This window comes from Polypterus senegalus, chromosome 18, assembly GCF_016835505.1.
Source record: "Polypterus senegalus isolate Bchr_013 chromosome 18, ASM1683550v1, whole genome shotgun sequence".
NCBI lineage: Eukaryota > Metazoa > Chordata > Cladistia > Polypteriformes > Polypteridae > Polypterus > Polypterus senegalus.
Window position 1 is genome coordinate 5,689,246 of NC_053171.1, and position 19,429 is coordinate 5,708,674.

General features: G+C 39.3%; 1 protein-coding gene across 2 annotated transcripts in view; it reads left to right on the top strand.

The window, feature by feature from the left end:
* The window catches only part of scfd1 (sec1 family domain containing 1), a 181,024-nt gene that overhangs the window by 38,986 nt on the left and 122,609 nt on the right, over window positions 1-19,429 (top strand). For both annotated transcript variants that reach the window (XM_039741264.1, XM_039741263.1), the window contains exons 11-12: window positions 13,604-13,743; window positions 19,045-19,135. In XM_039741264.1, the coding sequence (XP_039597198.1) occupies window positions 13,604-13,743; window positions 19,045-19,135 (231 nt within the window). The remainder of the gene's footprint in view (window positions 1-13,603; window positions 13,744-19,044; window positions 19,136-19,429) is intronic.

A 19,429-nucleotide genomic window follows, 5' to 3' on the forward strand; every position in this document is an offset into this window, starting at 1 on the left:
ACTTGTCTACCGACTGTGAAAAACACCCAAAGAAAGATGCCCAGGGTCCCTGCTCATCTGCGTGAACGTGCATTAGGCATGCTGCAGGGAGGCATGAGGACTGCTGATGTGGCTAGGGCAATAAATTGCCATGTCCGCACTGTGAGACGCCTAAGACAGCGCTACAGGGAGACAGGAAGGACAGCTGATCATCCTCGCAGTGGAAGAGCCCGGATCTCAATCCCATTGAGCACATCTGGGACCTGTTGGATCGCAGGGTGAGGGCTAGGGCCATTCCCCCCAGAAATGTCCAGGAACTTGCAGGTGCCTTGGTGGAAGAGTGGGGTAACATCTCACAGCAAGAACTGACAAATCTGGTCCAGTCCATGAGGAGGAGATGCACTGCAGTACTTCAAGCAGCTGGTGGCCACACCACATACTGACTGGTACTTTTGAATTTGAGCCTCCCTTCATTCAGGGACACATTGTGAAACATTTTTAGTTTATGTCTTATGGTGTTGACTCTTTTAGTGTTCATACAAATATTTACACATTAAGTTTACTGAAAGTAAAAACAGTTGAGTCAGAGAACGTTTCTTTTTTTTTTTATATATATATATATATATATATGAACATATGTATGTGTGTGTGTATATATATATATATATGTAGACTCAAGCCGATTATGACAGCAGCAATCCAAGCTGTGAGAAAACAGTAAAAAGGAGGCGTATCAGACGTCGTGGTACATTTTCTGATGCAGCTACCGAAAACAACTTTGTGACGCTGCTGCCAAATACACAAAACAGTTACATTAACAATCATGTTACGTTATTTTTAAAATGTTTCCTTTTCTTTTTCATAACTTTTTTAACACATGACTTCTCCGCTGCGAATCGCGGGTATTTTGCTAGTATATATATATATATATATATACACACACAGTATACATACATACATACAGTGGAACCTTGGATTGCAAGTAACTTGGTCTGTGAGTGTTTTGCAAGACGACCTAAAAACCTTAATAAATTTTGACTTGATAAACGAACGAGGTCTTGAAATAATAATAGTACGTATACGCTTTGTCTGTCAAGCGTCATGTGGTCAGAACTGAGCCGATAGTGGTTCTCTCTCCACATGATTGTGGGTAATCGTCTCTCATGCTCGGCCTCAGTCGCCGTGCCTCACTCATAGAGCCAACATCCGTACAAGTGTATACTGTTCAGATAGATAGATACTTTATTAATCTCAAGGTGATATTCCAATACTCCAGCAGCAGCATACTGATAATAACATTATTAAATTAAAGAGTGATAACAATGCAGGTATAACAGTCTATAGTCTTGTATAATGTTAACGTTTACCCCCCGGGTGGAATTGAAGATTTGCATAGTGTGGGGTCTCCTCAGTCTGTCAGTGGAGCAGGACGGTGACAGCAGTCTGTCTCTGAAGCTGCTCCTCTGTCTGGACGCAGTGGATTCTCCATGATTGACAGGAGTCTGCTCAGCGCCCGTCGCTCTGCCACGGATGTCAAACTGTCCTGCTCCATGCCTACAATAGAGCCTGCCTTCCTCACCAGTTCCTCTATATATATATATATATATATATATATATATATATATATATACAGTATATATATGTAGAGGGGGTGCCCAATGCGTCGATCGCGATTGACCGGTAGATCGGAAAGGTAGTGCAGGTTGATCACGTTGCATTCAAAAAAAAGTTTTTTTTTAGTCTAGTCTATCATATATCTTCATATTGGCATTTGCCACTTGCTTGACATACAGGGCGGCCAGTCTGAGATCTCTTTTCTTCTAACACACTGGTCATCCCGCACGCACGATCAAACACGCGAGCTACTGCAAAACTCCGGCTATCTAAGTGATTTAGTTAGCCTTCCAATTTATATCGACTAAAGAAGGGATTTAAAAAAAATTTGTTGGTTATGGGCTGGATGTGGAATTGGAAGAGGATTTTTTTCTCTCACAATGTCACAATCGAAGTGCATTTGTCTGATCTGTCAATCTATCATTGCTATTTCGAAGAAGGAAAATGTGGAAAGGCACTTTTAAACTGTTCATAAAAACTACGAAACTGACTTCCTTCTGAAAAGCGATCTGAGAAAGAGAAAGGAGAGGGAACTAAAATCGCAGCTAATCGGACAGCTGTCATTTTTCAGTCGGCCGAATTCAAAAGCAAAGGCAGACACACTGAAGCATCGTTCCGGGTGAGTCACTTGATCATTAAGCATAAGAAGTCCTTCCAAGATGGAGAGATGATAAAAGATGCCTTCATTGAGACAGATGGCTAGGGAGAAATTCCTGCTAAGATTTCAAGACCCCTGGCTGGAGAAAAAGAAGTTTCTCCTTGTCATTCAACATGCAGAATACAAGCAACTTAATAACGATCAATGGCCGCTAGACTTGGCATTTTTTTTTCTAATCTGACCAACATGTTGAATGAGCTTAATTTACACTTGCAAGGAAAAAAGAAAACCAATATGGTCAATATGATCAGCTCAGTTAATGCTTTCAAACGAAAAATGTCCTCAAAGCTGCAGCGCTTTGATTTGGGGAACATCCAAAACCTCGCGTCAGAGCTGGAGACGCAATGGAAGGCGCGTGCGCAACTTGACAGCATCCGCTACACAGAGCAGATTGAAAACTGTCTGTCAGACTTTATCTAATGGAAGAAAAGCAACAAGTCGAGTGTCGCCCAATGTAGCGGAGTAAGAGTAGCGTTTCTTCTTCACAAATGTACTCAAGTAAAAGTAAAAAGTATGGTGCAGTAAAACTACTCTTAGAAGTACAATTTGTTTTAAAAGTTACTCAAGTAAATGTAACTCATTACTACCCACCTCTGATACTCAGTGTATATATATATATATATATATATATATATATATATATATATATATATATATACAGTATATATATATAGCATTGTTAATGTAGGTAGATCATTTTGACCTGGTCATTTTAAAAGTAGCTTGCAAGATGAAAAAGTGTGGGCACCCCGATGTAGATATATATATGTAGATATATATATGTGGATATAGATAGATTGATTTATAGAGACAAAACCCATTAGTTTTCTTTATTTTAGTCATTTGGTTGACCCTCCATTAAGCCTAGTTAACCTTTAGACTTCATTTCTTGCTGACCTTCTGCCTTTAAGCCTCAATTTACAACAGTCATTCTACAGTCTATGGGTTAATGCCTATGGCTCCATTACTTATTAGGGTAAAATGCAGTCCTGTAGGTCAAGTGAACCTGTTTGCTTTAAAACAATAATAATAATACATTTTATTTATGTAGCACCTTTTCCAAGCTGGAGCCTCATTAAAAACAGTGACATTTCAGCAAAATGTGGAGCAAACTTTAGTTTCTTGAAGTAAACACTCCCCATAGTCTGGAATGTTTTTCTATATTAAACTGTGCCTGTTGTATATTCCTAGAGTACGTGTATTGATTAAGTAGGCTGAGAGGCCACAGTAGAGCGTTCATCGTAACTTATTTTAGATCTCTGACTGCAGCTGACAAGCCTTCCAGGGCCGGCTGCAGAGAAGCATCCTGACAACAAGATGCTGTCACCACCATGAGAATGGAGGGCTTTTCATAATGTGCTGTTTTTTGCAAACATGGTGTTTTTGGTCAATTTTAGTCTCTCTGCACCATAGAACCTTCTTTCACCAGACTTCAGAATCTCCCATGAGCCTTCTTCCGAGGTTCCTGTGTATTTTTTCTCTTTTCCACTCTCACATAAAACTGCAGCTGGTGAAGCACCCGGGCACAGTTGTTTGTCTGCCTAGTCTCTCCAGAGGTCTTTTGTTGGCCTCCCTCTTTTTATTTATTTATTTATCTATTTATTTATTTAATTATTTTCTTTGGCACTGTAGCATGTCTGCCATCTGCTTTTGTTTTATGGTCCATTTACGTATTTTGAGCTGTTGGTGACCACTTGAACAAAAACTCTCCATGATTTTCAGTTAGAAAAGTCATCTTTCAGTTCCTGGGTTGGCCCTTTTCATCACAATTTATCATATTTCTCCCCCTTTTAGTCTGTTTGTATTGAGTGTGATTTCTTTTCTCATGATGTCATTGAATTCTTTAAGATTTGCCTTGACTCCAAATTGGTGTTTCCCAATCTACTGCAGATCTTGTTGCAGTTCTGTTGCTTCTGGCATTCCTTCCCATCAATTTCTTAATCAGAGATAATTTCCTTCCATCACTTAAAGTCTTTGTTTCATTAAAAGAATTTTTCTGTATCCTAATTGCATACCGATTTTTGTAATACAGTACCCAATCTTACATTGCTAAAAAATTTCCAAAATGTTTATTACATTACAAGCCAAATAAACCTGCTGTTTAGCTCAGCATACATTATCTATCTATCTATCTATCTATCTATCTATCTATCTATCTATCTATCTATCTATCTATCTATTATATAGTGCCTTTCACATCTATCTGTCTATCTGTCTGTCTGTCTATCAAATCCTTTCAGTGCAATTTCTCAAGTACACCAAGTTGTTTCACGAATTCACATGACTCTGATGGTAAAACTTTTTTTAATGTTTACACTGCACAGTATGGCCAGTATATAATCCACTGTCCTAACTGATATTGTGTAAGCTGCACAACCGAAAATAAAAAGAGCAAATGTTCTGAGCAAAGATAAAAAAAAAAAAAATCACAAGCTTGTCTGGAAATGGAAGAGGTAAAAATTCAGAGCAAAAATATAACATAAGATAGAAAGGATTCCAACCTGGCCTGATTTCACATAATGAGAAATGTTTATTTACTTTCATGCAAGTTGTTTAAACTATTACATCTCATAGTGAGTTATGGCAAGTTCAGGTACTGTGGAGAACCGGTGAACATCTCAAATTTCAAATGCTGTTTTAATGCTGGACGGGTTTCCTCAGACTGAGTGGAAAAAGCAGGAGGGGGACTGGAGATTTTTGAGAATGCGCAATGGTTCGCACAGTACAATTAAAACTAAAATGTGTGATCAAGACAATGAAATGCGGACCGAATTCAGGAAAGTTAATTGCATCATCTTGGCTCACTCAGCCACAGAAATGACCAATATAGTAATGATGAATCATTCTGAATGTTGGTGACTTCAAAGAAGGAATCAAGAATCTGTTAGGCCTGCTCCAGTCATGGATACTACAAGCTGGACCTGCTCTGTTCAGATATTAATGACTTTAAATATAAACCTGTGGCACAATCCGAGCAGGTCAGACCTGACCTTACTGACATCTGGAAGCCAGTTATGGACAGCAGCAGCTCTCTGCTATCTAAACCAAAGGTTTTTGTTTCTGTTTTTCTGGGGTTTTTTTTGTTGTTTGTTCTCATTATATTTATTTATTTATTTAGAGCTTCTGCAAAATTTTAATTTCCCCTAGGGGACAAATAAAGTACAGTATAAAAACAGGAATCTATCTCATATAACACAATTTTTCGATACGCTATCCAGATTGAATAGTAATGTCCTGGACAGCCTGTTAGCATCATTGCCTTACAAATCGAGACTTCCGTTGCTTTACAAATGACCGTCTTTGTGGAGATTTTATACTCTCCATGAGTTTGTTAGCCAGTCATTCTAAATGTGCCTAATTTCAGTGTGTTTGGGGGTGTGTGTGTGTGTGCATCAGCTGGGAGGTCTCAGTCTGTCTAAGCATATTGTTGTGTGTCAGTATGTAACTCTGTGAACAAGAGAAACCCATCAGTTTATCCATTAGGTTTATTTTATATCTCATTTCCTAGACCGAGACCAAAAAGTTTCCAAAATATAAGATCTCATTACAACTCTTGTCAGTACACAGGCACCATGTTCTCAGTACAGCTCACCTTATGGCTTCTCTACAGTTTATTTTCTACCATCTGCAGCCTGTTTGTCTCAATCCCAATCTAAGTTTGTGAAATCATTTCAGAGTTGCTGAGCACTGCGCACTTTCACTAGTTTTAGTCGGTTCTCAGGTGTGTTTTTTAGCCATCTAGGTGAGTTCCTTTCAGCGGTTCTTCTATCCCACTTCTACTGACCTTCAGGATGAGAGATCATCAAGGCCAAAATGTTTCCTCTTTGGGACTAATTGAGCAGGTTGCTCCTTAAGACATTACCAGACTTTTAAAGTTAATTAAACAATATTATTTAACTTGACTCCTCTGTCAGTTTGTTTGTCTGGGTCAAATCTTATAACCGATTTTAAACCACTTTTGGCAAAGTGAATTTCTTCAAATTTTGAATATGTGTTCAGTATCGATGACAATACAATAATCTGTCAAAATCGATACAATTACTTAACAAATTTCACCGTAATTGTTGGTTATGCGATTCCAATTAACGTACACACAACAATGACAGAGAGAGAATACAGTGAGATATCGCAGCATACGAGTGAGAGACGCGTCAGATTGCCACCACTTGCCTCTTCCAGTGAGTGGAGTCGGTAAATATGTGTGCCAACTTTACTTGTTTCCTTTTGTGAAGGCGTAGCCTTGATGATCACAGTGAGGAAGTATTAACGTAAGCCTGCCGTTCTGTCGTCGATATTTTTTTTTTTTCCCGCAGCAACCAAGTGCTAATCCCATAAGAGCCTGAACTGAAAAATAGAGACCAAAAAATACTTTTTAGTATTTAAATTAATCCTTTAAAGAGGATATTATTATGTAATACTTTTAAAGGAGCTTCCCATTCATGAAAAATGAATAAAGAAAAATCATTTGCAAAATACTCAAAAACTAAAAAGTCAAAAATAAAATCTGTAAAAAAAATTTTTAATTAAATGATTTTATTTACTTTAGTTATAAATGCACTAAAAAGCAAAACATATTTTTTTCTTTAACCACAATTTTCGTGGTTATATGTGACTAAATAAAATTTTGGGTCACACATAAATTAATTGATTCAAACAATTTTTGAAAGTTGTTTAGCATGGTGGGGAATTACAATGTTGTTGGGTTTTTGTTATATTTTATGATGAAAGGAGCTATTCTGTTAATTGATTGAATTAATTGATTTGTGCCCCACAATTTAATTTGTCACATACAGTGGTGTGAAAAACTATTTGCCCCCTTCCTGATTTCTTATTCTTTTGCATGTTTGTCACACAAAATGTTTCTGATCATCAAACACATTTAACCATTAGTCAAATATAACACAAGTAAACACAAAATGCAGTTTTTAAATGATGGTTTTTATTATTTAGGGAGAAAAAAAATCCAAACCTGCATGGCCCTGTGTGAAAAAGTAATTGCCCCTTGTTAAAAATCACCTAACTGTGGTGTATCACACCTGAGTTCAATTTCCTGATTACTGCCACACCTTTTCAATCAAGAAATCACTTCAATAGGAGCTGCCTGACACAGAGAAGTAGACCAAAAGCACCTCAAAAGCTAGACATCATGCCAAGATCCAAAGAAATTCAGGAACAAATGAGAACAGAAGTCATTGAGATCTATCAGTCTGGTAAAGGTTATAAAGCCATTTCTAAAGCTTTGGGACTCCAGTGAACCACAGTGAGAGCCATTATCCACAAATGGCAAAAACATGGAACAGTGGTGAACCTTCCCAGGAGTGGCCGGCCGACCAAAATTACACCAAGAGCGCAGAGACGACTCATCCGAGAGGTCACAAAAGACCCCAGGACAACGTCTAAACAACTGCAGGCCTCACTTGCCTCAATTAAGGTCAGTGTTCACGACTCCACCATAAGAAAGAGACTGGGCAAAACGGCCTGCATGGCAGATTTCCAAGACGCAAACCACTGTTAAGCAAAAAGAACATTAGGGCTCGTCTCAGTTTTGCTAAGAAACATTTCAATGATTGCCAAGACTTTTGGGAAAATACCTTGTGGACTGATGAGACAAAAGTTGAACTTTTTGGAAGACAAATGTCCCGTTACATCTGGCGTAAAAGGAATACAGCATTTCAGAAAAAGAACATCATACCAACAGTAAAATATGGTGGTGGTAGTGTGATGGTCTGGGGTTGTTTTGCTGCTTCAAGACCTGGAAGGCTTGCTGTGATAGATGGAACCATGAATTCTACTGTCTACCAAAAAATCCTGAAGGAGAATGTCCGGCCATCTGTTCGTCAACTCAAGCTGAAGCGATCTTGGGTGCTGCAACAGGACAATGACCCAAAACACACCAGCAAATCCACCTCTGAATGGCTGAAGAAAAACAAAATGAAGACTTTGGAGTGGCCTAGTCAAAGTCCTGACCTGAATCCAATTGAGATGCTATGGCATGACTTTAAAAAGGCGCTTCATGCTAGAAAACCCTCAAATAAAGCTGAATTACAACAATTCTGGAAAGATGAGTGGCCCAAAATTCCTCCAGAGCGCTGCAAAAGACTCATTGCAAGTTATCGCAAACGCTTGATTGCAGTTATTGCTGCTAAGGGTGGCCCAACCAGTTATTAGGTTCAGGGGGCAATTACTTTTTCACACAGGGCCATGTAGGTTTGGATTTTTTTTTCTCCCTAAATAATAAAAACCATCATTTAAAAACTGCATTTTCTGGGGCAAATAGTTTTGCACACCACTGTATAACCACGAAAATTGTGCTTAAAGAAATTTTTTTTTTTTTTGCTTTTTAATGCATTTATAACTAGTAAAGTAAATAAAATTGTTTTATTTAAAAAAATGATATATTTTTTTCCTTGCTCAAACTGACCTGATTCAACAGAAAGTTTGGACACACCTCGTCATTCAATGTGTTTTCTTTATTTTCTTGACCATTTACATTGAAATAAAACCATTTCAGGTGACTACCTGTTGAAGTTCATCGAGAGAATGCCAAGAGTGTGCAAAGGCTGGCTATTTTGAAGAAACTAGAATATAAAACATGTTTTCAGTTATTTCACCTTTTTTTGTTAAGTACACAACTCCACGTGTGTTCATTCATAGTTTTGATGCCTTCAGTGAGAATCTACCAATGTAAATGGTCATGAAAAGAAAGAAAACGCATTGAATGATGAGGTGTGTCCAAACGTTTGGCCTGTACTGTAGCTCGATTCTTTATCCAAGAGCAGTAAAACTAGTTGTGCTACAGCGTTTGGCTTTTAAATCTGTGTTGTGAATACTCAACACCATCAGAAGATTTTGCCATTTTTACTGTCCCTAGAAACCAAATGTCTACAGTACAGAAACACCTGAACACATTGTCTATGTTCATGTCATTTGAGACGATGAACAAACTAAAACGTTGCCATTTTGGGGAAGGTGGGAGAGCAGATTAATGTTTAACTGCCTTCTTATTACTGTGAAACCTATTTATTTTTTCAGTGTTATCTTGCAAAACCAGCACATTATAGTGGCATTCAATAGATTAAATAAATGTTATTCACCCCATGGGGAAATTCAGAATTAGCATTTGAAATTCAAACTTAGTATAATAACATACCAGATGATATTATAACTACTTACTTCAAATTAATTACAATGAAAGAAAAGGAAAAATATAAATGCAAATTAAAATCAACAGCGGAAAAAAATTAATTAATTAAAATAAATATTCAAACCCCACCCCTTGGAAGAAGAAAAAGAAGAGAGACTCAAGCAAATTGGAAAAAAAGAAATAAAACTCCTCTTTTTTTTTTTACTTTCTCATTTACTAAGTACACGGCTTCACTCCATCGCAGATTTTAAATGTAAGCATATCTAAATAAATATCACGGATTTTTCGCTGGTTCGCGGATTTCTGCGGACAATGGGTCTTTTAATTTATGGTACTTGCTTCCTCAGTTGGTTTGCCCAGTTGATTTCATACAAGGAACGCTATTGGCGGATGGCTGAGAAGCTACCCAATCAGAGCACATATTACGTATTACATAAAACTCCTCAATGATACACGATATGCATCCCGCGCAGTGCTTCACATACTTAAAAGCTCTAACAGCACCTATTGATTTTTGATTGTTTGCTTTTCTCTCTCTCTCTCTCTCTCTGACATTCTCTGCTCCTGACCGAGGGGGTGTGAGTAGAGGGGCTGTTCGCACACGGGCCTAGAGGATACGGACACTCTACCTTCACATTGCTCCTTTCCTTGTGGCTGCTTTTTCGGGCGTTGCTTCACATACTGATGGGCCCAAATAAGGGCGAAACACGTGTCGTGTACTCTTTGCATTATTTGACAGTAAACTATGTAATATTCCATGATCTGCTTCTCACAACTGAAAGGGCGCCCTGTGGCGGATGTTTGCCGAATGGCAGACCAACCACTTGCGTTACCTGGTAGGTAACCACCCATACAATCATGTCGGGACTCAGACTACGAATGCAATGAATATAAATATATATATATATAGTAAATTATTTGGATAGGAATATAAGTATCAAGCTGGTTAAGTTTGCAGATGATACCAAGATAGGTGGACTGGTAGATAATCAAGAATCTGTTGAATCGTCACAAAGGAACTTGGACGGGTTTGTCAGTAAATGTAAAGTATTACAGGTAGGAAGTGAAAATGTGAAGTTTGAATACACAATGGGAGGACTGAAAATCGAGAGTCCACCTTATGAGAAGGAGTTAGGAGTCGTGGTGGACTCTTAAGCTATCGACTTCCAGACAGTGCTCAGAAGTCATTAAGAAGGCTAACTGAACATTAAATTATATAGCATGATGTGTAGAGTTCAAGTCCAAAGGAGGGGATGCTCAAGTCTTTATAACATTCTGGTGAGGCCTCTTCTGGAGTACTGGCTGCAGCCTTGGTCTACAGGCTGCAAAAAAAGACATGGCAGTGCTTGAAGAAAGTCCAGAAAATAGCGACTAGGCTAATTCAGGGCTACAGGGAGGGGATGACTTATGAGGAAAGACTGGTCTGAAGTATGGCTGTTGATGATTGGTTTTGAATCGGAGGCCATTCTGAACTATAACATCTCATTGGTTTGTGTTTTGTGGTAAGGATGGTGTAAAGTTGGTCTCCTTCCCTTTAGCTGTCTCTCGCCATCTGACGGTGTAGAAAAGACCATGATAAAGACAACTCTATGTTTACAGGCATGTGGCCTCTTCCAGTACTCCATTCAAAGGCCATGTGCTAGCAAAGCAAGTTAGCCTGAAGATAATCCGAGAGCCGCCTTGTTAACGCCTGTTAAGATGCACTGCTGCTTAGACTCTAAGGGTATCGTTTGCCAATATTCATCTAGTATTCTGCTTCCTTAATATTTTTGGTCATTTTATCAATAATATATAATGAAATGTTTAACTTAATTCCTACCTGTTTCTTTACTGCGTCTAATTGCCTGAGGTTACAGATGTAGAAGGGAAGTGGGGAAGAAGCGCCAAAGTAAAGTGTATGGGATTTAAGACATTTTATTAAGGTCTACACAATAAAAAAAAAAAATTGGGCCACCAGAGGAAATTACACGATAAACAAAGGACTTTGCAACCCAAGTGAACAGAATGACAGGTTTCAGCCATGCTAATGCAATGACAAAGGTTTCTGTGCCACCCAATTGGCATTTACACCTGAATAATTAAGGATAAGCTCAGGGAGTTGACCATTGGGACACTGAAAGAATGGCAGCTAAAATAGGGCTTTGTAACCATCTGTTGCAAAAGACATGGTGTATAGTAAAAGATGCCAAAAGAAAATGAAACCAAAGGGACATAAACAACAAACAAAATAAACGTAAATGAGCCCTTCGAACACAGTGAGGGGGGCACTCGGCCCTCTTTGCAGGCGCGTTCTTCTCTCCAAGTTTGTTCAGGGTTGCCCTCCTGGACTTGGTGCTGGCCTGAGTGCCTCGCGTCTCGGGGAGTCTTGGAAGTCCCCGCACGTGTGCTCACCTCGCTGCCCCAAAGCCATAAGACTGTCCAGCAATCCGCAGTTTCCTGAATTCCTCGACAAAGTGTAAGAGCAGCGATTTTAGGGCGTATTTTGCATCACCCTTTTTCTTATCCAAGGTGTGGTCTTGTGGAAATCAAATGTACTGACAGACGAGCGCCGCTCACTGCAGCCGGCCAGGGTGGTCTGCTTGCGGGTTCTGACCTGGCTGTGCTCCAGCTTGACAAGTGAAGTCTCCTTGTGTTTAAGCAAACGTGTCTCACTAACCCCGGCCGTCAGGGGTTAAGCCCATCCAGGCTGCTCCGGGTTGTTAGGGGTTTTACGGGGGTCTCTGGCTTGTGTTTATCCACAGTTGTATGACAGTCATGCGTCACTTTAAGGCCGACCGAGTCCAGATGATGTGTACTTACGGCTGAGGACCATAGGAGAACAGCAGGGTGACGATGTTCTAGAAAAGACCAAAAGCAGTCGCGGTAATAAGTCTTTGCTACCATCAAACATTAAAAATCGGTCATTAGAAACACTCGTGATGCCTTATATCAATATCTATACAAAACATGAATGTTTCTGGGTGTCTCCAGACTTTTAACTGATTGTGCACATTTATATTTCTAATAATAAAATCAAATGAAGACATTTTCAAAGAGTTTGAACTTTGGGGAGGACATCATTTCTAGTTTAGCGATGAGCTGTCGTTTTTATGAGTTTGACCGCAGTGTAGCAGACGAGGTGCTGCTAAGATTCACACCATCACAGGGACGCTGATTTATTTATTTTTTCGGTGGGGTCCTCAGGAACATACCCGGCCTTGGCCCCACCTGTTCGCAGAGACACAGTCGGACAGCGGGTTAAATCAAAAATAGTGCAATATATTAAATGAGCCAGGAGTATTAACAACAATTAAACAGTTAACCGTCCCTGCTACTCCCTTACGGCGATGACCAATAATAAAAATAATACAATAACCATTTAAGACAAGGTCCAAATGTAGCGTTTACAGATGATGATGATGATGATGATGGATGGTGATTGGAACAGTAAGTAATGTAAAGTTTGTCCTGCTGGTCTGCCGTTGCAGCATGAGATGAGGTGATTGGGCGCGCTCCCTCTGACGAGGACGTGTCCCGTCTGTACAAACTCACACAAACAGGCAGGCACAAGACAGACCATACGTCCAGACAGGAACAATAAACCGGTAATCCAAATGTGTGAAGTGGTGTTTCATCAGACAGACGAACGATCGCAATCCCCTTGCTTCTTGCTGGTGCCCCTTGTAAAAGTTCCCACTGCTTCGGTCTTCTTCCCAGCAGGCCCTCCCCTGTGCTCACCGAAATTGTCCAATAGAGCAGCACCGCTGGGACAGCTGGGATATGTAGTCTTTTATTCCGTAGTGCTGCTACAGCAGTACACACTTTATCATTTTAAGCAGACTTGAGAGTGTTTGTTAGCAAAGGTAGGATTGTTATTGTGTAGGCTGAAGTTGCATTTTGTTCAGTCGGACACTGACTTCAGGGCATGGAGAAGTTCTGTTTTAATCCTCTTGTGAAGCAAAGTGCAGATAACTTTATAAAGTGTTTTCCATGAAAACCAAATGAATAAGCACACGGCCTTTATTCACATTCCCGAATTGACATTAAAAATTGGCAGGTCATGCAAACATATACCCCTAAGGAAGCGTACTGTGCATTTTTTCCTACATGATGCATTCTAAAAAGCAATAGACATTTTGTTTTTACATTAGCCCAATTCTTAATTTTTTTTTACAAAAGTAAATGTTCTTTCTGGTTTTCTACATTTTTTTTTTTCCTTTTCAAACCAGGATTTCCATTTGAACCGAGTAACCATGGAGGAATCCACAGGCCCAGAAAACTCCCCAGCTGGGGCTCGACCGAAAAAAAAGAACAAGAAAAATTATGATTTGACAGCGGCTGATCGGTTTTGGCAAAAGCATAAAGGAAGGTGAGTGGTGATGAGGCAATCAAGGTGACCCTTATAGTGAAAGAAATGGGATTATTTATCATATGTTACACTTACTTTAAACAAGTCAACTCAGCCTTCTAAACACATTTCTCAAGAAGCAGTTTTGGTTTTTCTGGCCCATTTCTCAAAGCCAGGCTCCATGTTCTCTCCAAAATCAATGAATCCTTTTTACAAAGCATTCAAAATCTCCTTCCAAATGAAATACTGAATGCTTTTTCCATTATACCACTTTAAAAGGTAAGGAGGTCCAGCAGTAGAATTCAAGCATCTGCTCATTGCGGACACAACAGTAAATCCCTCCCCAGTATGGCAGAACAGGCTTTGAGTTCAGTCTGTTTATTTGTGTGCATTCCAAATGAAATTGCAGGCATTATGCTTTAGTAGGCAGGGGGATAATATCTGACAAAAGTAGAATAGAAGATGTGGCCATTTGTAATAAGTATCTTTGAACTGCTTTGATATTAGCAGTTCACTGTAACTTAGTATACACAGTTTGTTTGGTTACTGCTCATCGGATCATACAGCACTACGCACAAGTGGCTCTGTCACACTTACATTCCCTGTAAACACAGAAATGAACACTGTGGTTTGTGGAAGAGATTACAGATATCTTGTCCTCAACCAGGACCTCTCTACAGCAATCTTCTAAGGCACAGTGCCCTGGGCAGAGGTTGGCAACAAATCGTCCCAGAGCAAAGACAGAGAGGCACATTTATAGACAATTGATTTTACAGAACAGAATTAATGCATACACAACGTTACTCCGATTGGTATCCACCCAAATACATTCCCAAAATAAAAGTCTCATTTCACTACATTCTTGTCATTCCCAATACTTTTGAATTCAACACTTATTTTTTTTTTTAGGGTTTTCTGTGTACTGCCAAATCTTACTGGGTACATGACAGTCAGCCGCTTTTGAAACCGTCTCCCGGAACCTTCTTGTTCCATTTGTTCATTTGACTTTTATCTGGGATTCCTGATATGCTTGAACAAGTAACTGACATTTATTAACCCTTTGAGCTAATTCTAAGATAGATGCTGTATTTTTAATATGAAAAGCATACCATGACACTTCATCTATATATATATACAGATAAGACGTTGGATTTTATATATATATATAATATAAAATCCAACGTCTATCTGTCCACTTTTCACAAGAGAACTACTTAACAAATTTAGATTGGGTTTTTTTTTTCCATAATTTGCTTCAGCATTCTGGTTGATTTGGCGACTTCTCTCATTGCACTATGTATCATAGTTTGCTTGCAGTACCGATTTGTTTGCATGAATCTGAGAGACGCGCAGCAGGCCAAGGGGAAGGAGGCAGGGTCCTCCTTACTCGTGCGCCAGCCTTGGGGTGTTCCTTACCTCCAGTTAGCTAGCGGACGAGAGAACTACTTAACAGATTTAAATCGGGTTTTTTTTCTAAAATTTGCTTGAACATTCTGGTTGATTTTTTGACTTCTCTCATCACGCTAAGAATCATAGTTCACTTGCAGCAGCCCTCCTCACTGTCCTGTTTTCACTATTACGCGGGTGGAGCCGCAGGGGACAGCTAGTACACAATAACTTTAATACTCCAAGGTCTAATTTTTTTTTCTAGAAGCTCATCTATTGTACGTCACACAGTATATTAATCATGATGCCGGAGAGTGAAGATGTATAGCATTTCAGTTAGCATATGCAAGTAAGAATTTCAGTCTACTCATGACAGTAATAACCCCATGAGCCTAAAGTGCCCCTGGCTGAATGTCTTGGGTTAAAATGGTGCAAGTGGTAAGTCCATTCCCAGGTTTCTTCTGCTGTAGCGTTTCCATGACCTGTCGAAGTTGTGGTCTGGCCATTTAATAACTTGATTATGTTCCCTCTACCAATTCCTTCCTGTCCATTTTACCACAAACCTGACTCTGCTGACTTAACCTGTCATTCTCTCCTTTTCATTCTCATCTTGGCATTTTTATAGCGTTGTGATTGTTTGATGAACTATTTGACTAGCAGTACTTTATTATAAAAATTTTTTACACAGAAATGGATATCATTCAGTCCATTTGTTGCTTGTTCAGTTAGCCGGTTGGTCATCCACATGTTTAAAAATGTCCAACATTTCTGCTTCAGCTACATGATAACTTGGTCTTTTCTAAATCTGTACTGTTCTTTGTGTGACAAAGTGTCTTCTGTTCTAATCATACTTTCCCTTAATTTACACCGATAACTTCCAAGTACTTGATGTTCTCTTTTCAATTAAAAGAATTCTGATGAATAAGCGTTGATACCTTTGAGAATTTTGAAAACCTGAATGAAGCCCTCATGTAGCATTCCATGCTTAAAGAATTATTCTGCCCAACCATGATTTTTTTTTATGTTACTTAACACTAGAATCCCTGAAGCCTACGAAAAAACACGTAATCCCAGGCCACCTTAAATTCCTTCGCACCTCCTCATCAGTGTCTTGTTTTGCAAATGTGTGTTCAGTGTCTACAAAGATCTGTGTAAATGTGTGAATTTTACAAAATTGGAGGCAGGAAAGGCTGAACATGTAATGGCATGAAGTGTATAATGTGTGAAGACTTTAGTCCAAATCAACAAATAAACACTTGCGCATTTATTCAAGAAAATAACCAAATAAAAAATTCAATTTACATGTTGCTGTCAATGAGTTAAAAACCCAAACTCAAACATCAGATGACTGAATGTTGATACAGTATGCATTCTTGGATGGTGCAGAGGTAGGAGCTGCTCGTAGTAATAATAATAGCAGCTCACTACTCAAAACGCAGAGCACCCAGACTCAAACCCAGAACCTTTTGGTTATAAGGCAGCAGCTCCTACCTCTTCACCATCCAAGACTAAAGTCTTCACACATTATACACTTCACGTCAATATTAGTATAACATGGAAAAACCTTCTGCTTTAGGTATGTGTTCAGCATTTCTTGCCTCCAATTTCGTGTCATCCTACACTTACACAGATCTTTGTAGACACGGAACACACATTTGCAAAACAAAAGACACTGATGAGGCGGTGCGAAGGAATTTAAGGTGGCCTGGGATTACGAGTTTTTTCGTAGACTTCAGGGATTCTAATGCTAAAATGTAGTTTATAACATTGGCTGCAAAAAACTTTTAATCTCATGTTTTCATGGAGAACAGACACAACAAAGTTTCTGATAGAATGGGAGCCAATGGTAATCAATGCTGGGCAACAACAAGTGGTATTGAAAATGTCCATGAGAAAATCTCAAGTTACTTGTGTTGCTTAATCCACAGGTCAAGTCATTCAGTCGTCTGCTCCAACGGGCATGATGAAAGTAGTCCGCGAACAGGAAGCCCCTTCACATGGTATTGCACTTTTGAATTGAAGGCAGGACTCTTGACCAGTGAATAAGGGGGATAGGCAGGTCTTCAGTTCCAATGCACAGTCTGGTGTGAAGGGGCGTCCTGTTTGTGGGCTACTTGCTCAACTCTTTGTGTCACTTTGAATCGCTTTCTTCATCCTCCTCTTTAAATGTTCCAGGACCATTCACTTCTTGCATTAACTGAACCAATTCTGTGATCTACTTAAGGTTCTTTCACTGAAAATGGGTATGCTATTCTTAAAGGTACAGCGGGTAAATAGTCTTACGAATAAGAAACGGCATGTCCCGTCCATAGGCACACACAATAACCCGGTCAGCATGTCAGAACCTAATCTGTCATGTGGCACCCTCTATATGTTTCCTCTTTGTTATACAAGACACCCTTTTCACCTGCTGATGGCACATGTGTGCCCACAGTGGCAGTCTGTAAGCTTCTTCAGTCACTGCCCAAGGTTTGTTCTTTCTTTAAATCTGGTCTCGTCTCACAAACCACATGTGGATTAAACTACTGCATGTGATACGTGTGGCCAGTATGAAGTGGTTAATTTACTAGAAGAGTCCTCTCATTCATCTCACAATGGTCATGTTTCACTGGAATAACTGAACACTTGGAGGTTTTCCCTACATTGTTCTATAAAAGCAAGCCATCTGCATCACATACTCTGCTGTCACAAAATCTTGAAAACTTCAAAACAAGGACCATATTTCTTCTCCGGGTTTCCTACAGCTAAGTGACTAATGCCATGGAACCCATCTGGAAATGGTTGGATGTGGTAATCCATGAATGAACATGACCCAGTCGTACGGAAGTTCGGAAGCCAAAACTGAAAGTCTGAAACTCGTAGATTTCTTTAGGGTGCTTTGGGCTGTTCAGTTGTAAAACAGCTAACTTACTAGGACATCTTACCACCAGGTGGGATTGTAACTGTTACATTTGTAATTTAGACAGAAGGTATTATCTTTGGTAATTAATAAGTAATTAAGATTGTGTGTCTATAAATACAAATTAGTAGAGGTGTTGTGAAAAATTTGAAAACAACAGGGTACTGAAGCATTTGTCGTCACATTATGGAGACACTGAGGTCAAGGATTGGGAATTTGAACTATTCTGAAATATGTGGGGCACCATCTATAGAATTGTAAAATGCTTATGGTATGTTGTAAAAGCAAAATGTTTATGGCATACGTCATTTCTGCATACCAACAGAAGGTGAACCGTAGGTGCGAACTAGGACTGTCTCTCTAACATTAAGCAGACAGCAATGCTTTACACTTGATTTAAACTCAATTTAGAATTCACACACACTAAACGATAAAAAGAAGTAGCCAGCCTCATTTGAGATTGCCTGCCCAGTTTGGCTGCAGTGTTTGCAGTCTCTCATCAGTGTATTGACTTCTCCAAGATGTTAATACAGGTGCGTTAGGATGACAAAAAGCTGCAATATTTTAAATGGCTGTTTGTGATTGTGCCTTAAAGATGGCCTGCAACTGCTAGCCAGTATGATACAACATGAGTAAAACTACAACTGAAGTGGATTATTGGATTATTAGTGGATTCCTCTCAGCCTTTGCGAGGAAAAATCTATTATTCATTTCACAATCCTGTTAAAAACACATCTCTTCAAATGAGTTTTATTAATTTCCTTGTATGTAATTTCTATTATCTTATTAATGTGTTTATTGAATTGTAAAGTGTCCTTGAGTGTTTGAAAGGCACTACATGAATCAAACTTATTATTATTAAGACATTCCACGGGTAAGATGCAGCAAATGACATAATACAGCCATCCGTACTGTAATGTAAAAGCGGAAAAATTAACAAATCAGTGTGGGGCCTTAATGAAGATGTGCCTGCCTGTTGAAGACGTCTGACTGGCTTGTGTTGAACAATTTGTTATTGGTTCTTGGTTTTTTTTTAGCCCTTTTCCAGAAGTAGCCGAATCCGTGCAACAAGAACTCGATACCTACAGGGCTCAGGAAGACGAAGTGAAGCGCCTGAAAAGCATCATGGTAAGGCTTTTGATAGTTGTCATTTTGTCATGCTGTCTCTTTTATTATTGCTGTTAATGATGTATACTGATGGGCAATAAGATGTGCATCATTGTTTCAGATGGAAGTCACCGTTTTACAGAATTAAATCATTTTCTGTGAATCACACTCAATGGTGGGCAGCACCGCTGCCTCTCAGTTAGAAGACCTGAGTTTGCTTCCTGGGTCCTCCCTGCATTGAGTTTGCATGTTCTCCCCGTGTCTGCGTGGATTTCCTCCGGGTGCTCTGGTTTCCTCCCACAGTCCAAAGACGAC